Genomic DNA, 19,149 nt, shown 5'->3' with positions numbered 1-19,149 from the left:
TCAACCATACTGTGATCACTCATTCCGAGAGGATCTTTTACTCGAAGATTGTTTATTATTCCTGTCTCATTACACAGGACCAGATCTAAGATAGCTTGCTCCCTTGTAGGTTCTGTAACATACTGTTCTAAGAAACAATCCCATATGCATTCTATGAATTCCTCCTCAAGGCTACCCCGTGCGATTTGATTTGACCAATCGATATGTAGGTTAAAATCCCCCATGATTACTGCCATTCCTTTTTCACATGCCTCCATTATTCCCTTGATTATTGCACGCCCCATCGTGAAGTTATTATTTGGGGGCTTATAAACTACGCCCACCAGTGACTTTTTCCCCTTACAATCTCTAATCTCCACCCACAATGATTCAACATTTTGTTCATTAGAGCCAATATTGTCTCTCACAACTGCCCTGATATCATCCTTTATTAACAGAGCTACCCCACCTCCTTTCCCTTCTTGTCTATCTTTCCGAATTGTCAGATACCCCGTATGTTTAATTCCCAGTCTTGGCCACCCTGCAACCACGTTTCTGTAATGGCCACCAAATCATACCCATTTGTAATGATTGGTGCCATCAACTCATTTACTTTATTTCGAATGCTGCGTGCGTTTAGGTACAGTGTTTTAATACTAGTTTTTAAACCATGATTTTTAGTTTTGACCCATTGGTTCATTGGTTCAGGTCCTGCCCAGGTGCAGACCATCCGGTTTGTACTGGTCCCACCTTCCCCAGAACCGGTTCCAATGCCGCAGGAATTTGAATCCCTCCCTGCTGCACCACTGCTCAAGCCACGTATTCATCTGAGCTATCCTGCGATTCCTACTCTGACTAGCTCGTGGCACTGGTAGCAATCCCGAGATTACTACTTTTGAGATCCTACATTTTAATTTAGCTCCTAGCTCCTTAAATTCATCTCGTAGGACCTCATCCCTTTTTTTACCTATATTGTTGGTACCAATGTGCACCACGACAACTGGCTGTTCACCCTTCCTTTTCAGAATGTCCTGCACCCGCTCCGAGACATCCTTGACCCTTGCACCAGGGAGGCAACATACCATCCTGGAGTCTCGGTTGTGGCCGCAGAAACTTCTATCTATTCCGCTTACAATCGAATCCCCTATCACTATCGCTCTCCCACTATTTTTCCTGCCCTCCTGTGCAGCAGAGCCAGCCATGGTGCCATGAACTTGGCTGCTGCTGCCCTCCCCTGATGAGTCATCCCCCTCAACAGTACTCAAAGCGGTGTATCTGTTTTGCAGGGGGATGACCGCAGGGGACCCCTGCACTACCTTCCTTGCACTGCTCTTCCTGTTGGTCTTCCATTCCCTATCTGGCTGTGGACCCTTCACCTGCAGTAAGACCAACTCGCTACACGTGCTATTCACGTCATTCTCAGCATCGTGGATGCTCCAGAGTAAATCCACCCTCAGCTCCAATTCCGCAACGCAGACCGTCAGGAGCTGGAGGCGGATACACTTCCCGCACACGTAGTTGTCAGGGACATCGGCAGTGTCCCTGAGTTCCCACATGGTACAGGAGGAGCATATCACGTGACCGAGCTCTCCTGCCATGACTTAACCCTTAGATACACTTAAATTGGCAACAACAATGCTAAAGTTTACTCACTGTTATAGAAGAGAAAAAAGAAAAACTACTCACCAATCACCAGCCAATCACTTACCCCCTTGGCTGTGACGTCACCTTTCTGTTTCTTAGATGAGGTCCTTACTACTAGGGGGATCAAGGGGTATGGCGAGAAAGCAGGAATGTGGTACTGAAGTTGAATGCTCAGCCATGAACTCATTGAATGGCGGTGCAGGCTAGAAGGGCCGAATGGCCTACTCCTGCACCTATTTTCTATGTTTCTATGTTTCTACTTGTTTTTTGCCTTCACCCTGTAGCTGCACAAGCTCCGCCTTTATCGGCCTCTCGCCGATCCCCGGACTCACGCCTCAGCGACGCACCTCCCGACTGCTGATCTCTCTAGGTCCGTAACCCTGCAGGTTACTGCACTTCAAGTGCCCATCCAACCATCTCTTAAATATGGTGAGGGTTTCTGCATCCACCACCCTTCCAGGCAGCGAGTTCCAGACCCCCACAACCCTCTGTGTGAAGAAGCCCCCCCGCCATCCCCTCTGATCCTTAAAACTATGCCCCCTCATAATTGACCCCTCCACCAATGGAAAGAGGCCCTTTCTATCCAGGCCCCTCAAAATTTTGTATACCTCAGTGAGGTCTCTCAACCTCCTCTGTTCCAATGAGAACAAACCCAGCCTTTCCAATATGTCCTCATAACTAAGATTCTCCATTCCAGGCAGCTTCCTAGTAAATCTCCTCTGCACCCTCACCAGTGCAATCACGTCCTTCCTATAATACGGCGACCAGAACTGCACGCAGTACTCCAGCTGTGGCCTAACCAAAGTATTATACAAGTTAAGCTTAATCTGAACCACAACTGTCAAAAAAAACTGACCTAGAAAAATTGTAACTAAGTCAGTTACGGCGGCACAGATATTGGGGAAACTTGAAAAAAAATAAATACGCCAAAAAAACGGTGTAAATGACTGGGGAAAATTGAGCTCATCGTCTCAGAATAAGGGGCCGCCAATTTAAAACTGAGATGAGGAGAAATTTCTTCTCTCAGAGGGTTGTAAATCTGTGGAATTCTCGGCCCTGGAGAGCTGAGGGGGCTGGGGACATTGAATATATTTAAGGTGGAGATAGCAGATTATTGAGCAATAAGGGAGTGAAAGGTTATGGGGAGCGGGCGGGGAAGTGGAGCTGAGTCCATGATTGGATCAGTCATGATCTTATTGAATGGCGGAGCAGGCTCGAGGGGCCGTATGGCCTACTCCTGCTCCTATTTCTTATGTTCTTATCCTTGCAGTGGTCTCCACAATGCTAATTGCCCTGAGGCCTGATGGTCAATTGTCAGGGGAGCTACCTGCTGATGGTAAACAGAAATGGATCGGCAGGCCAGTTGACTTGTTGACTCTTGCTCATTTAGTTGAGGGATGCCACTGATTGGAGAATGGAACCTTTCCCCAATATTTGCCTCGCATCGTTATCAAAACGCTCTTTACCGCATTGGCTCCGTCTGTGGACTTTTCCACTGAGGCAATTTGTGTCTGAATATGGACTCGTGCCCACAGGAATTTGGGTTAAATGGAACCGAAACTCACTTCACCGATCATGTTTCAAACTGGCAGAAAATGGAGGCTTTCATCTGACGGGTTTGTGTGTTGGTTCAAACCCAGGCCCCGGGGATGAAAGGGCAGTTTTACACTGTGGCACCTGTATCCCGACATTCAACACAGTCTCAATTCAACTGCTGTGAAGCCGTGTTTGAAACTTAGAACTGTAGCTGCCCTGTACTGTGAATAAACCTTCACACATGGCAGTGCGGACAGGAAGGCACTCGTCAAGGATTGATATCCTGCACACACCATGGAATTTCCTCCTCTATGTCCCACACCTCTGCGGAAAAAATACAATTCTGCCTTTAAAAAAACATATAGCTTTGGCGTGAAGAATAATTATCGAGTCTGCACGGTTTCATAAAAGCAAAGAAAAATATTTTCTTTTATTCATTCAGTTGGCGTTGCTGGCAAGGCCGACATTTATTGCCCATCCCTAATTGCCCCTTGAGAAGGTGGTGGTGAGCTGCCTTATATAACTGATGTCGACTATGTCCTGAAGTTCAGCCTCTGTATGTGCACAGACGCAGACGTCGTCCACGTGCTGTAGCTCGATGACAGAGGTTGGAATGGTCTTGGACCTGGCCTGGAGACGGCGAAGGTTGAACAGCTTCCCACTGGTTCTGTAGTTTAGTTCCACTCCAGCGGGGAGCTCATCAACTGGGAGATGGAGCATGGCAGCGAGGAAGATTGAGAAGAGGGTTGGGGCGATGACGCAGCCCTGCTTGATCCCGGTCCGGACATGGATTGGGTCTGTGATGGATCCATTGGTAAGGATCACGACCTGCATGTGGTTGTGGAGCAGGCGGAGGATGGTGACGAACTTTTGGGGGCATCTGAAATGGAGGAGGACACTGCATAGACCCTCGCGGTTGACAGTGTCAAAGGCCTTTGTAAGATAGAAGGCGGCCATGTATAAGGGCTTCCACCCACCCCTTCCCTCAGCGACTATCTGTCCCACCTGTGACACAGACTGTGGTTCTCATATCGGACTGTTCAGCCACCTAAGGACTCATACTAAGAGTGGAATAGCAGTGAACCTGGGGACTGGGAGAAATTTAGAACTCAGCAGAGGAGGACAAAGGGTTTGATTAGGACAGGGAAAATAGAGTACGAGAGGAAGCTTGCAGGGAACATTAAGATGGACTGCAAAAGTTTCTATAGATATTTAAAGAGAAAAAGGTTAGTAAAGACAAACGTTGGTCCCCTGCAGTCAGAATCAGGGGAAGTCATAACGGGGAACAAAGAAATGGCAGACCAATTGAACAAGTACTTTGGTTCGGTATTCACTGAGGACGACACAAACAACCTTCCGGATATAAAAGAGGTCAGAGGGTCTAGTAAGGAGGAGGAACTGAGGGAAATCCTTATTAGTCGGGAAATTGTGTTGGGGAAATTGATGGGATTGAAGGCCGATAAATCCCCAGGGCCTGATGGACTGCATCCCAGAGTACTTAAGGAGGTAGCCTTGGAAATAGCGGATGCATTGACAGTCATTTTCCAACATTCCATTGACTCTGGATCAGTTCCTATGGAGTGGAGGGTAGCCAATGTAACCCCACTTTTTAAAAAAGGAGGGAGAGAGAAAACAGGGAATTATAGACCGGTCAGCCTGACCTCAGTAGTGGGTAAAATGATGGAATCAATTATTAAGGATGTCATAGCAGCGCATTTGGAAAGAGGTGACATGATAGGTCCAAGTCAGCATGGATTTGTGAAAGGGAAATCATGCTTGACAAATCTTCTGGAATTTTTTGAGGATGTTTCCAGTAGAGTGGACAAGGGAGAACCAGTTGATGTGGTATATTTGGACTTTCAGAAGGCTTTCGACAGGGTCCCACACAAGAGATTAATGTGCAAAGTTAAAGCACATGGGATTGGGGGTAGTATGCTGACGTGGATTGAGAACTGGTTGTCAGACAGGAAGCAAAGAGTAGGAGTAAATGGGTACGTTTCAGAATGGCAGGCAGTGACTAGTGGGGTACCGCAAGGTTCTGTGCTGGGGCCCCAGCTGTTTACACTGTATATTAATGATTTAGACGAGGGGATTAAATGTAGTATCTCCAAATTTGCGGATGACACTAAGTTGGGTGGCAGTGTGAGCTGCGAGGAGGATGCTATGAGGCTGCAGAGTGACTTGGATAGGTTAGGTGAATGCGTAGCAGATGAAGTATAATGTGGATAAATGTGAGGTTATCCACTTTGGTGGTAAAAACAGAGAGAGAGACTATTATCTGAATGGTGACAGATTAGGAAAAGGGGAGGTGCAACGAGACCTGGGTGTCATGGTACATCAGTCATTGAAGGTTGGCATGCAGGTACAGCAGGCGGTTAAGAAAGCAAATGGCATGTTGGCCTTCATAGCGAGGGGATTTGAGTACAGGGGCAGGGAGGTGTTGCTACAGTTGTACAGGGTCTTGGTGAGGCCACACCTGGAGTATTGTGTACAGTTTTGGTCTCCTAACTTGAGGAAGGTCATTCTTGCTATTGAGGGAGTGCAGCGAAGGTTCACCAGACTGATTCCCGGGATGGCGGGACTGACCTATCAAGAAAGACTGGATCAACTGGGCTTGTATTCACTGGAGTTCAGAAGAATGAGAGGGGACCTCATAGAAACGTTTAAAATTCTGACAGGTTTAGACAGGTTAGATGCAGGAAGAATGTTCCCAATGTTGGGGAAGTCCAGAACCAGGGGTCACAGTCTGAGGATAAGGGGTAAGCCATTTAGGACCGAGATGAGGAGAAACTTCTTCACCCAGAGAGTGGTGAACCTGTGGAATTCTCTACCGCAGAAAGTTGTTGAGGCCAATTCACTAAATATATTCAAAAAGGAGTTAGATGAAGTCCTTACTACTCGGGGGATCAAGGGGTATGGCGAGAAAGCAGGAATGGGGTACTGAAGTTTCATGTTCAGCCATGAACTCATTGAATGGCGGTGCAGGCTAGAAGGGCCGAATGGCCTGCTCCTGCACCTATTTTCTATGTTTCTATGTTTCTATGGAAGCAAGTCTTCCTCGATCTCGAGGGACTGCCTATGATGATGATGATGATGACAACGGAGTGTCTCGCTGGGCCAGAGGGCAGTTAAGAGTCGACCACATTGCTGTGGGGCTGGAGTCACATATAGGCCAGACCGGGTAAGGACGGCAGATTTCCTTCCCCAAAGGTGAACAAGATGGGTCTTTACGACAATCCAATAGTTACACGCTCACCATTACTGACACCAGCTTTTTATTCCAGATTTATTTAATTAACTGAATTTAAATTCCCCGGCTGCCGTGGTGGGATTTGAGCTCGTGTCTCTGGATCGTTACTCCAGGCCTCGGGATTACTGGTCCAGTAACATAACCACCACGCTACTGTACCCCTCATGTGACTTAAATTTTGCATTTTGTTTCCCAATCTGCTGGCTTTCCACCAATTTAGTGTCCAGCTCGGTAATTCGATCAAACTGCGATCTGGAAGTAGATGGTCTGGTAGCCCAGGGTACAGGTATCGTTCCTGGGACAATGATAAACTGCACGGAGCACAGCGTCTGTTTCATTCCCAGTGCGTGGGGGGATGTAATGTGTGTGAGTGAGTGAATGAATGGAGTGAGTGTGTGTGTATGTGGGGGGGTGGGGGTGTATGTGGGTGTGTGGGTATGTGTGTGTATGGACATGCGTGTGGACATGTGTGTATGTAAATGTGTGGGGGTGTGTGTGTGTGAAGGGATATGTGTGTGTGTGTGTGCATGTGTGCGTGTGTGTGCATGTGAAGAGGTGTGTTTGTGCATGTGTGTGTGTGTGCGCGTGTGTGTGTGCATGAAGGGGTGTGTGTGTGTGTGTGTGTGTGTGTGTGTGTGTGTGAAGGGGTGTGTGAAGGTGTGTGTGTGTGTGTGTGCGTGTGTGTGTGAAGGTGTGTGTGTGTGTGTGTGAGAGAAGGGGTGTGTGTGTGTGTGTGTGTGTGTGTGTGAATGTGTGTGTGTGTGTGTGTGTGAAGGGGTGTGTGTGTGTGTGTGTGTTAAGGGGTGTGTGTGTGTATGTGAATGTGTGTGTGTGTGTGTGTGTGTGTGTGTGAAGGGGTGTGTGAAGGTGTGTGTGTGTGTGCGTGAAGGGATGTGTGTCTGTGTCTGTGTGTGTGTGTGTGTATGAAGGTGTGTGTGTGTGTGTGTGTGTGTGTGTGAGAGAATGTGTGTGTGTGTGTGTGAAGGGGTGTGTGTGTGTGTGTGTGTTAAGGGGTGTGTGTGTGTATGTGAATGTGTGTGTGTGTGTGTTAAGGGGTGTGTGTGTGTATGTGAATGTGTGTGTGTGTGTGTTAAGGGGTGTGTGTGTGTATGTGAATATGTGTGTGTGTGTGTGTGTGTGTGTGTGTGTGAAGGGGTGTATGAAGGGGTGTGTGTATGTGTGTGTGTGAAGGGGTGTGTGTGTGAAGGGGTGTGTGTGTGTGTGTGTGTGAAGGTGTGCGTGTGTGCGTGTGAAGGTGTGTGTGTGTGTGTGTGTGTGTGTGTGAAGGGGTGTGTGTGTGTGTGTGTGTGTGTGTGAAGGGGTGTGTGTGTGTGTGAAGGGGTGTGTGAAGGGGTGTGTGTGAAGGTGTGTGTGTGTGTGTGTGTGAGAAGGGGTGCGTGTGTGTGTGTGTGTGTGTGTGTGTGAAGGGGTGTGTGAAGGGGTGTGAAGGAATGTGTGTGTGTGTGTGCGTGTGTGTGTGTGAAGGAGTGTGAAGGAGTGTGTGTGTGTGTGTGTGAAGGAGTGTGTGTGTGTGTGTGTGAAGGGGTGTGTGTGTGTGTGTGTGTGTGTGAAGGGGTGTGTGAAAGGATGTGTGTGTGTGTGTGAAGGGGTGTGAAGGAGTGTGTGTGTGTGTGAAGGGGTGTGTGTGTGTGTGTGTGTGAAGGGGTGTGTGAAAGGGTGTGTGTGTGCGTGTGTGTGTGTGAAGGAGTGTGTGTGTGTGTGTGTGTGTGTGTGTGTGTGTGTGTGAAGGGGTGTGTGTGTGTGTGTGTGTGTGTGTGTGTGTGTGAAGGAGTGTGAAGGAGTGTGTGTGTGTGTGTGTGTGTGAAGGGGTGTGTGAAGGGGTGTGTGTGTGTGAAGGGGTGTGAAGGAGTGTGTGTGTGCGTGTGTGTGTGTGTGTGTGTGTGTGTGAGAGTGTGTAGTCGACATACTTACTGAGGCGTATGAAAGAATGGGCCTTACGCTAAACATCAGTAAGACAAAGGTCCTCCACCAGCCTGTTCTCGCCGCACAGCACTGCCCCCCAGTCATCAAGATCCACGGCGCGGCCCTGGACAACGTGGACCATTTCCCATACCTCGGGAGTCTCTTATCAACAAGAGCAGATATTGATGCGGAGATTCAACACCGCCTCCAGTGCGCCAGCACAGCCCTCGGCCGCCTGAGGAAGAGAGTGTTTGAAGACCAGGCCCTCAAATCTATCACCAAGCTCATGGTCTACAGGGCTGTAGTAATACCCACCCTCCTGTATGGCTCAGAGACATGGACCATGTACAGTAGACACCTCAAGTCGCTGGAGAAATATCACCAACGATGTTGCCGCAAGATCCTATAAATCCCCTGGGAGGACAGACGCACCAACATTAGCGTCCTCGACCAGGCCAACATCCCCAGCATCGAAGCACTGACCACAGTCGACCAGCTCCACTGGGCAGGCCACATTGTCCGCATGCCAGACACGAGACTCCTAAAGCAAGCGTTCTACTCGGAGCTCCTTCATGGCAAGTGAGCCAAAGGTGGGGAGAGGAAACGTTACAGGGACCACCCTCAAAGCCTCCCTGATAAAGTGCAACATCCCCACTGACACCTGGGAGTCCCTGGCCAAAGACCGCCCTAAGTGGAGGAAGAGCATCCGGGAGGGCGCTGAGCACCTCGAGTCTCGTCGCCGAGAGCATGCAGAAACCAAGCGCAGGCAGCGGAAGGAGCGTGCGGCAAACCAGTCCCACCCTCCCTTACCCCCAACCACTGTCTGTCCCACCTGTGACAGGGACTGAGGTTCTAGTATTGGACTGTTCAGTCACCTAAGGACTCATTCTAAGAGTGGAAGCAAGTCTTCCTGGATCCCGAGGGACTGCGTATGATGAAGAGTGTGTGTGGATGTGTGTGTGTGGATGTGTGTGTGTGGCGGGGTGGGGGAGTGACTGTGTACCCGATCAGGAGTCGCTGCTCTCAGGATACGAAGGTGTAAGTTGGGGAATGATAAATGTTTGGGCTGGGAGCTAAGCCCTGAAACAAACGTTGCCAGAGTGAGCAGAATGAAATGACGGTTACTCACAGTGACACCTTCCTTCCAAATGGCAAATGTCCAGCCACCCACGGTCAGGATGATGTCTCTGAAGAAGGGCGATCTTTGCACAGTGTTCACTGGGCCGTCATGCACGGTGTAGCAGTGAGTCGGTCTCGGAGCTGTAATAGTGACAGGTGTCAAAAAGCTTTTAAACACTGAACAAAAGACCAGCACTAAACAAAGAACTGAACTTTACAACCAATGTATTTATATGTTTGCAAAGAGAAAACGTATTTAATGCAAAGTGGGAGTTCCATAATTCAGTAAGTTATGCTGAAGAATCTTCAAAATCAACTGTATTTTTGCTCCATCTAATGAAACTAATGTCTACCTTTAATGATCAAACTTGCATGGCTCACACGAGCTGATGGGATTAGGGTTAAACCATATGAAAGCTACCAATAGCACTTGATTGTCACCCCATCCACCACCTTCAACACTCCCTCCCTCCACCACCGGCGCCCCCTGGCTGCAGTGTGCACCATCTACAAGATGCACTGCAGCAACTCGCCAAGGCTTCTTCGGCAGCACCTCCCAAACCCGCGACCTCTACCGCCTAGAAGGACAAGGGCAGCAGGCGCATGGGAACACCACCACCTCCACGTTCCCCTCCCAGTCACACACCATCCCGACTGGGAAATATATCGGCCGTTCCTTCATCGTCGCTGGATCACAATCCTGGAACTCCCTCCCTAACAGCACTGTGGGAGCACCTTCACCACACGGACTGCAGCGGTTCAAGAAGGCGGCTCACCACCACCTTCTCAAGGGGCAATTAGGGATGGGCAATAAACGCCAGGCCTGGCCAGCGACGCCCACATCCCAGGAACAAATAAAAAGTAGTGCACGTACAAACAAGTTCTGATGTATTAAATAGTATTAAAACAACATGGACACAAAAATAATGCAAGTACGAATAATGTGAAAATAAATGAAGTGACGGTACCTGACCAGCTAGTAGCTGAAAACTAAATAAATAAGTGGTTTTGTTATTTGAAAGGTATAAGTTAATTCATCAAATCTTCCTGGATTTTAAAAATATCATCCTTGTTTTCCAGTCACTCCGTGGCCTCGCCCCTCCCTATCCCTGTAACCCCCTCCCTCCCGACACCCCTCCCTATCCCTGTAACCCCCTCCCCCGACACCCCTCCCTATCCCTGTAACCCCCTCCCTCCCTACACCCCTCCCTATCCCTGTAACCCTCCCACCCTACACCCCTCCCTATCCCTGTAACCCCCTCCCACCCTACACCCTCCCTATCTCTGTAACCCCTCCCCCCCTACACCCCTCCCTATCCCTGTAACCACTCCCACCCTACACCCTCCCTATCCCTGTAACCCCCTCCCTCCCTACACCCCTCCCTATCCCTGTAACCCCCTCCCTCCCTACACCCCTCCCTATCCCTGTAACCCCCTCCCACCCTACACCCTCCCTATCTCTGTAACCCCCCCTACACCCCTCCCTATCCCTGTAACCACTCCCACCCTACACCCCTCCCAATCCCTGTAACCCCCTCCCACCCTACACCCTCCCTATCTCTGTAACCCCCCCTACACCCCTCCCTATCCCTGTAGCCACTCCCACCCTACACCCTCCCTATCTCTGTAACCCCCCCCTACACCCCTCCCTATCCCTGTAACCACTCCCACCCTACACCCCTCCCTATCCCTGTAACCCCCTCCCCCGACACCCCTCCCTATCCCTGTAACCCCCTCCCACCCTACACCCCTCCCTATACCTGTAACCCTCCCACCCTACACCCCTCCCTCTCTCTGTAACCCCCTCCCACCCTACACCCTTCCCTTTCCCTGTAACCTCCTCCAGCCCTACACCCCTCCCTATCTCTGTAACCTCCTCCAGCCCTACACCCATCCCTATCCCTGTAACCTCCTCCAGCCCCTACACCCCTCCCTATCTCTGTAATCTCCTCCAGCACCTACACCCCTCCCTATCTCTGTAACCCCCTCCCACCCTACACCCCTCCCTATCTCTGTAACCCCCTCCCTATCTCTGTAACCCCCTCCCCCCTACACCCCTCCCTATCTCTGTAACCTCCTCCAGCACCTACACCTCTCCGAGATCTCTGCGGTTCTCTAATTCTGGCCCCTTGAGCTTCCCTGATTATAATCGCTCCACCATCGGTGGCCGTGCCTTCTGTTGCCTGGAACTCCCTCCCTAAACCTCTCCGCCTCTCTATCCCTCTCTCTCCTCCTTTAAGACGCTTCTTAAAACCGACCTCTTCACCGGCCGTAATTTCTCCTTATTTGGCTCGGTGTCGGTTTTTGTTTTATAATTGCTCCTGTGAAGTACCTTGGGACATTTTACGACAACACAGGCGCTATATGAATGCAATTTGTTGTTGTTGATTGATTAATGGATAGCATGGTTTCCTGTGCACTGCGTGTGACGTGTAATCGCAAGACCGAAGTATCGTGCAAGGCCGACGAGTGATTAAATAGTTCAGCCAGCGAAGAATGAATGAGCTTCGAACTAATGAGTTAAGGTCAGTTATATGTTGGGCCGAAGGATCGGTGTTTACACTGCTATCGTTCCAACCGCGGGCACGTAAAATTAAACGCTTCTCCAAGGGTGCAAGACCCAGACAGGAATCGGCCCGAGTCCAGACAAGGCAACTTCAGCCAGCTACAGGTCTTTACTCCCACTATTTGACGTCACCGTGTGATTGACTGTTGTGCACTGTAATGCCCAAATCAGCCAGAAACTGTAAATTGAATAATTAGTTGAGACTAAACATCCGTCTCCTTGCACTCAGAGAAGAAATTGCTGGAAATGCACAATTATCGTCAGCTGCTGAGAAAAGAAACAAAAAAGAGTCTTGCATTTATATAGCACCTTTCACGACCACCGGACGTCCCAAAGCGCTTTACAGCCAATGAAGTACTTTTGGAGTGCAGTCGCTGTTGTAATGTAGGAAACACGGCAGCCACTTTGCGCACAGCAAGCTCCCACAAACAGCGATGTGATAATGACACTCCAGTGCAGTACTGGGGGAGCGCCGCACTGTCGGAGGGGCAGTACTGAGGGAGTGCCGCACTGTCGAAGGGGCAGTACTTAAGGAGTGCCGCACTGTCAGAGGGGCAGTACTGAGGGAGTGCCGCACTGTCGGAGGGGCAGTACTGAGGGAGTGCCGCACTGTCAGAGGGGCAGTACTGAGGGAGTGTCGCACTGTCGGAGGGGCAGTACTGAGGGAGTGCCGCACTGTCAGAGGGGCAGTACTGAGGGAGTGCCGCACTGTCGGAGGGGCAGTACTGAGGGAGTGCCGCACTGTCGGAGGGGCAGTACTGAGGGAGCACCCCACTGTCAGAGGGGCAGTACTGAGGGAGTGCCGCACTGTTGTAGGGGCAGTACTGAGGGAGTGCCACACTGTGGGATAGAAACACAGAAACATAGAAAATAGGTGTTTTTTGATAATCTGTTTTTTAACTGATGTTCGTTGAGGGATAAATATTGGCCCAGGACTGTGGATAACTCCCTTGCGCTTCATTGAAATAGTGGCCATGGATCTTTTACGAACACCTGAGAGAGCAGAGGGGGCCTCGGTTTATCGTCTCGTCTGAAAGACGGCACCTCTGACAGTGCAGCACTGTCTCAGTTCTGCCCCTCCAACAGTGAGGCGCTCCCTCAGTACTGCTCCTCTGACAGTGCAGCGCTCCCTCAGTACTGCCCCTCCGACAGTGCAGCGCTCCCTCAGTACTGCCCCTCCGACAGTGCAGTGCTCCCTCAGTATCACCCCTCCGAAAGTGCGGCGCTCCCTCAGCACTGCCCCTCTGACAGTGCAGCACTCCCTCAGTTCTGCCCTTCCAACAGTGCAGCACTCCCTCAGTACTGCACTGGGAGTGTCATCCTAGCTTTTGTGCTAAAGTCCCTGGAGTGGGACATGAACCCACGCCCATTTGACTCGAAGGCGAGGGAGCTACCTATTGTGTTCCTAACACAGATGGGACTGCACACAGGGAGGTTAAAGCAACAGTGACCTCAGTCTTTATTAAGACACTCCAGAATGAGGAACAGGCCTTAGGGGCCGGCTTATATACAGGGCTCCCAAAGGATGCTGGGATCTCTTGGGACTTCAGGGGATGCGCTCCCTGGTGGCGGAACATGGGAGTGCATGCTTTACAGATACACAACATCACTCCCCCCAAAGTCAAAGTGAAAACTATTTACAAGGTGAGTCTGTCGGGAGCCTTTCTTTTCCTGGTGGACTGCCTCGGTACAAATGTCTGTTCTGGTGTGTTGGCTGTGCCCTCGCTGGGCTGGCGTGTTGTTGGCCCTGCAGGGCTGCTGGGTGAGCCTGGCCTTGCTGGGCTGTTGGGCGTGATGGGTTCGATTTCCTGTTCTGGCGTGGTGTCGTTGATCCTTTGGGTGTGTGCTGTGGGCTCGAAAAAGGTGGTGTCTGCTGTGGGTTGTTCAGGGCAGTCTGAACCGCAGCCTCGTTTGGTCCAGGTGCTTTCTGCAAATTTGTCCATTGTCTAGTTTGACTACAAACACCCTATTCCCTTCTTTAGCTGTCACCGTGCCCGCGATCCACTTGGGACCATGTCCATAGTTTAGCACATACACAGGGTCATTCAGATCAATTTCCTGTGACACAGTGGCGCGACCATCGTTTACATTTTGTTGCTGCCGCCTGCTCTCTACCTGATCATGCAGGTTGGGGTGAACCAGCGAGAGTCTGGTTTTAAGTGTCCTTTTCATGAGTAGCTCAGCCGGGGACACCCCTGTGAGCATGTGGGGTCTCGTGCGGTAGCTGAGCAGTACTCGGGACAGGCGGGTTTGGAGTGAGCCTTCTGTGACTTGTTGAGGCTCTGTTTGATGGTTTGTACTGCCTGCTCTGCCTGCCCATTGGAGGCTGGTTTAAACAGGGCCGAGGTGACATGTTTGATCCCATTGCGGGTCATGAATTCTTTAAATTCGGCACTAGTGAAACATGGCCCGTTGTCACTGACAAGTATGTCAGGCAGGCCGTGGGTGGAAAACATGGTCCTCAGGCTTTCAATGGTGGCGGTGGCGATGCTTCCCGACATTATTTCTGATGTGGATCTGTAAAGTATGCACTCCCATGTTCCGCCACCAGGGAGCTCATCCCCTGAAGTCCCAAGGGACCCAGCATCCCTTGGGAACACTGTATATAAGCCGGCCCCTAAGGCCTGTTCCTCACTCTGGAGTGTCTTATTAAAGACTGAGGACACTGTTACTTTAACCTCCCTGTGTGCAGTCTCATCTGTGTTAGGAACACAATAACTGACGACGAGTATACGAATCCAACGCAAAGATGCAGCAAACTGTGGGCATCCTGGAGACATTCTCAGAGGGTGAGGACTGGGAAGCCTATATCGAACGGCTAGACCAGTACTTTGTAGCCAACGAGCTGGATGGAGAAGGAAGCGCTGCAAAAAGGAGAGCGGTCCTCCTCACGGTCTGCGGGGCACCTACCTACAGCCTCATGAAGAATCTTCTGGCTCCGGTGAAACCGACAGATAAGTCGTATGAGGAGCTGTGTACACTGGTTCGGGAGCATCTTAACCCGAGGGAGAGCGTGCTGATGGCGAGGTATCGGTTCTACACGTGCCAGCGATCTGAAGGTCAGGAAGTGGCGAGCTATGTCGCCGAGCTAAGGCGACTTGCAGGACAATGTGAGTTTGATGGCTACCTGGAGCAAATGGTCAGAGACTTTTTTGTATTGGGCACTGGCCACGAGACCATCCTATGAAAACCTTTGACTGTAGAGGCACCGACCCTCAGTAAGGCCATTGCGATAGCACGGGCGTTTATGTCCACCAGTTATAACACCAAACAAATCTCTCAGCACACAAGTGCTAGCAATGTTCAGAAAATAACTGGAACTGTGTTTACAAGCAGAAATGTACAGGGCAGAAACCACAAGTCTGCAACTGCCAGCAGGCCTCAGGTGACCCAGATGACTCAGAGTCCGCAACAAAGGATGAATGCAAGGCAATTCACACCTTGTTGGCGTTGTGGAGCCTATTCATGCCGCTTCAAAGGGTATGTTTGCAAGAGCTGTGGAACAATGGGGCACCTCCAACGAGCTTGCAAACGAGCTGCAAGCTCTGCAAAACCTGCTAACCACCACGTGGCAGAGGAAGATCGGTCCATGGTGGATCAAAGCAATTTCGAGCCTCAGAGAGAGGAGGCAGATGCTGAAGTACACGGGGTGCACACATTTTCGACGAAATGTCCACCTATAATGCTAAATGTAAAATTGAATGGCTTACCCGTAGCCATGGAACTGGACACTGGCGCTAGCCAATCCATCATGAGTAAAAAGATGTTTGAGAGACTGTGGTGCAACAAGGCACTCAGACCAGCGCTGAGCCCCATCCACATGAAACTGAGAACGTACACCAAAGAGCTCATCACTGTCCTGGGCAGTGCCATGGTCAAGGTCACCTACGAGGGCACGGTGCATGAACTGCCACTCTGGATTGTCCCAGGCAATGGACCCACACTGCTTGGAAGGAGCTGGCTGGGCAAAATCTGCTGGAACTGGGATGACATCCGAGCGCTATCACATGTTGATGAGGCCTCATGTAACCAGGTTCTTAACAAATTTCCTTCCCTTTTTGAGCCAGGCATTGGAAATTTTTCCGGGGCAAAAGTGCAGATACACTTGGTCCCAGAGGCACGACCCATTCACCACAAGGCGCGAGCGGTACCTCACATGATGAGGGAGAGAGTGGAAATCGAGCTGGACAGGCTGCAATGCGAGAGCATCATCTCCCCAGTGGAATTCAGCGAGTGGGCCAGCCTGATTGTTCCAGTACTCAAAAGTGATGGCACGGTCAGGATTTGCGGCAATTATAAAGTAACTATTAATCGTTTCTCGCCACAGGACCAATACCCACTACCGAAGGCAGACGACCTAATTGCGATGGTGGCAGGAGGCAAGACGTTCACCAAGCTTGACCTGACTTCGGCCTACATGATGCAGGAGCTGGAGGAGTCTTCGAAGGGCCTCACCTGCATCAACACGCACAAGGGACTGTTCATCTACAACAGATGCCTGTTTGGAATTCGGTTGGCTACAGTGATCTTCCAGAGAAACATGGGGAGACTACTCAAGTCGGTACCACAGACGGTGGTCTTTCAGGACGACATATTGGTCACGGGTCGGGACACCGCCGAGCACCTACAAAACCTGGAGGAGGTCCTCCAGCGACTGGATCGCGTAGGGGTGCGGCTGAAGAGGTCAAAATGTGTCTTCATGGCAACAGAAGTGGAGTTTTTGGGGAGAAAGATCGTGGCGGATGGCATTCGGCCCACAGACACCAAGACAGAGGCTATCAGGAACGCGCCCAGGCCACAGAACGTCACGGAGCTGCGGTCGTTCCTGGGACTCCTCAACTATTTTGGTAACTTCCTATCGGGGCTAAGCACCTGTTTAGAGCCCCTACATGTGTTATTGCGCAAAGGTGAGAACTGGGTATGGGGGAAAAAACCAAGTAATTGCTTTTGAGAAAGCCAGAAACATTTTATGCTCCAACAAGCTGCTTGTATTGTATAACCCGTGTAAAAGACATGTGCTAGCATGTGCTGCGTTGTCGTACGGAGTCGGGTGTGTGTTACAACAAGCTAACGTTGTGGGGAAGTTGCAACCTGTCGCCTATGCTTCCAGGAGCTTGTCTAAGGCCGAGAGGGCCTACTGCATGATTGAGAAAGAGGCATTAGCGTGTGTGTTTGGGGTAAAGAAAATGCATTAGTACCTGTTTGGTCTCAAATTTGAGCTGGAAACTGATCACAAGCCCCTCACATCCCTGTTTGCCGAAAACAAGGGGATAAATACTAATGCATCAGCCCGCATACAAAGGTGGGCACTCACGCTATCAGCGTATAACTATACCATCCGCCATAGGCCAGGCACCGAGAACTGTGCGGATGCTCTCAGTCGGCTACCATTGCCCACCACGAGGGTGGAAATGGTGCAGCCCGCAGACTTGTTGATGGTCATGGAAGCGTTTGAAAATAATAAGTCACCTGTCATGGCCCGCCAGATTCGGACTTGGGCCAGCCAAGATCCTCTGCTGTCCCGAGTAAAAAACTGTGTACTGCATGGGAGCTGGGCCAGCATCCCCGTTGAAATGCAAGAGCCAATCAAGCCGTTCCAGCAGCGAAAGGACGAGCTGTCCATTCAGGCAGACTGCCTGTTGTGGGGTAACCACGTAGTGCTACCCAAAAAGGGCAGGAAGATGTTCATCTCGGATCTCCACAGCACACACCCTGGTACAGTAATGATGAAAGCGATAGCCAGATCCCACGTGTGGTGGCCCGGTATCGACTCTGACTTAGAGTCCTGTGTACGGCAATGCAGCATGTGTGCTCAGTTGAGCAACGCACCCAGAGGGGCATCACTAAGTTTGTGGTCCTGGCCCTCCAGACCATGGTCGTGGATCCATGTCGACTATGCGGCCCGTTTCTCGGTAAAATGTTCCTCGTGGTGGTGGATGCTTTTTCAAAATGGGCCACCACACGTGGGATCTGGCTATCGCTTTCATCATTACTATACCCGGGTGTGTGCTGTGGAGATCCGAGATGAACATCTCCCTGCCCTTTTTGGGTAGCACTACGCGGTTACCCCACAACAGGCAGTCTGCCTGAATGGACAGCTCGTCCTTTCGCCACTGGAACGGCTTGATTAGCTCTTGCATTTCAACGGGGATGCTGGCCCAGCTCCCATGCAGTGCACAGTTTTTTACTAGGGACAGCAGAGGATCTTGGCTGGTCCAAGTCCTAATCTGGCGGGCCGTGACAGGTGATTTATCATTTTCAAACGCTTCCTTGGCCATCAACAAGTTTGCAGGCTGCGCCATTTCCACCCCCGTGGTGGGCAATGATAGCCGACTGAGAGCATCCGCACAGTTCTCGGTGCCTGGCCTGTGGCGGATGGTATAGTTATACGCTGATAGCGCGAGTGCCCATGTTTGTCTGCGGGCTGAGGCATTAGTATTTATCCCCTTGTTTTCAGTGAGCAGGGAAATGAGGGGCTTGTGATCAAATTTGAGGCCAAACAGGTATTGATGCATTTTCTTTACCCCGAACACACATGCTAATGCCTCTTTCTCAATAATGCTGTAGGCCCTCTCGACCTTAGACAAGCTCCTGGAAGCATAGGCGACAGGTTGCAACTTCCCCGCAACGTTAGCTTGTTGTAATACACACCCGACTCCGTACGACAATGCGTCACATGCTAGCACAAGTCTTTTACACGGGTTATACAATACAAGCAGCTTGTTGGAGCATAAAATGTTTCTGGCTTTCTCAAAAGCAATTACTTGGTTTTTGTCCCCCATACCCAGTTCTCACCTTTGTGCAATAACACATGTAGGGGCTCTAAAAGGGTGCTTAACCCCGGTAGGAAGTTACCAAAATAGTTGAGGAGTCCCATGACATTCTGTGGCCTGGTCGCGTTCCTGATAGCCTCTGTCTTGGCGTCTGTGGGCCGAATGCCGTCCGCCATGATCTTTCTCCCCAAAAACTCCACTTCTGTTGCCATGGAGACGCATTTCGACCTCTTCAGCCACGGCCCTACGCGATCCAGTCGCTGGAGAACCTCCTCCAGGTTTTGTAGGTGCTCAACGGTGTCCCGACCCGTGACCAATATGTCGTCCTGAAAGACCACCGTGTGTGGTACCGACTTGAG

The 19,149-nt window shown here is 50.6% G+C and overlaps 1 protein-coding gene across 1 annotated transcript in view; it reads right to left on the bottom strand.

The window, feature by feature from the left end:
• dnai3 (dynein axonemal intermediate chain 3) overlaps window positions 1-19,149 on the bottom strand; it is a 204,316-nt gene that overhangs the window by 21,513 nt on the left and 163,654 nt on the right. Inside the window, exon 18 of the mRNA XM_070885953.1 lies at window positions 9,462-9,592. Coding sequence (XP_070742054.1) covers window positions 9,462-9,592 — 131 coding nt within the window. The remainder of the gene's footprint in view (window positions 1-9,461; window positions 9,593-19,149) is intronic.

The sequence above is a fragment of the Pristiophorus japonicus genome, chromosome 8 (assembly GCF_044704955.1).
Source record: "Pristiophorus japonicus isolate sPriJap1 chromosome 8, sPriJap1.hap1, whole genome shotgun sequence".
Taxonomy (NCBI): Eukaryota; Metazoa; Chordata; class Chondrichthyes; family Pristiophoridae; genus Pristiophorus; species Pristiophorus japonicus.
The sequence above is the reverse complement of the archived record's forward strand: the minus strand, read 5'-3'. Positions and strand labels throughout refer to the sequence as shown.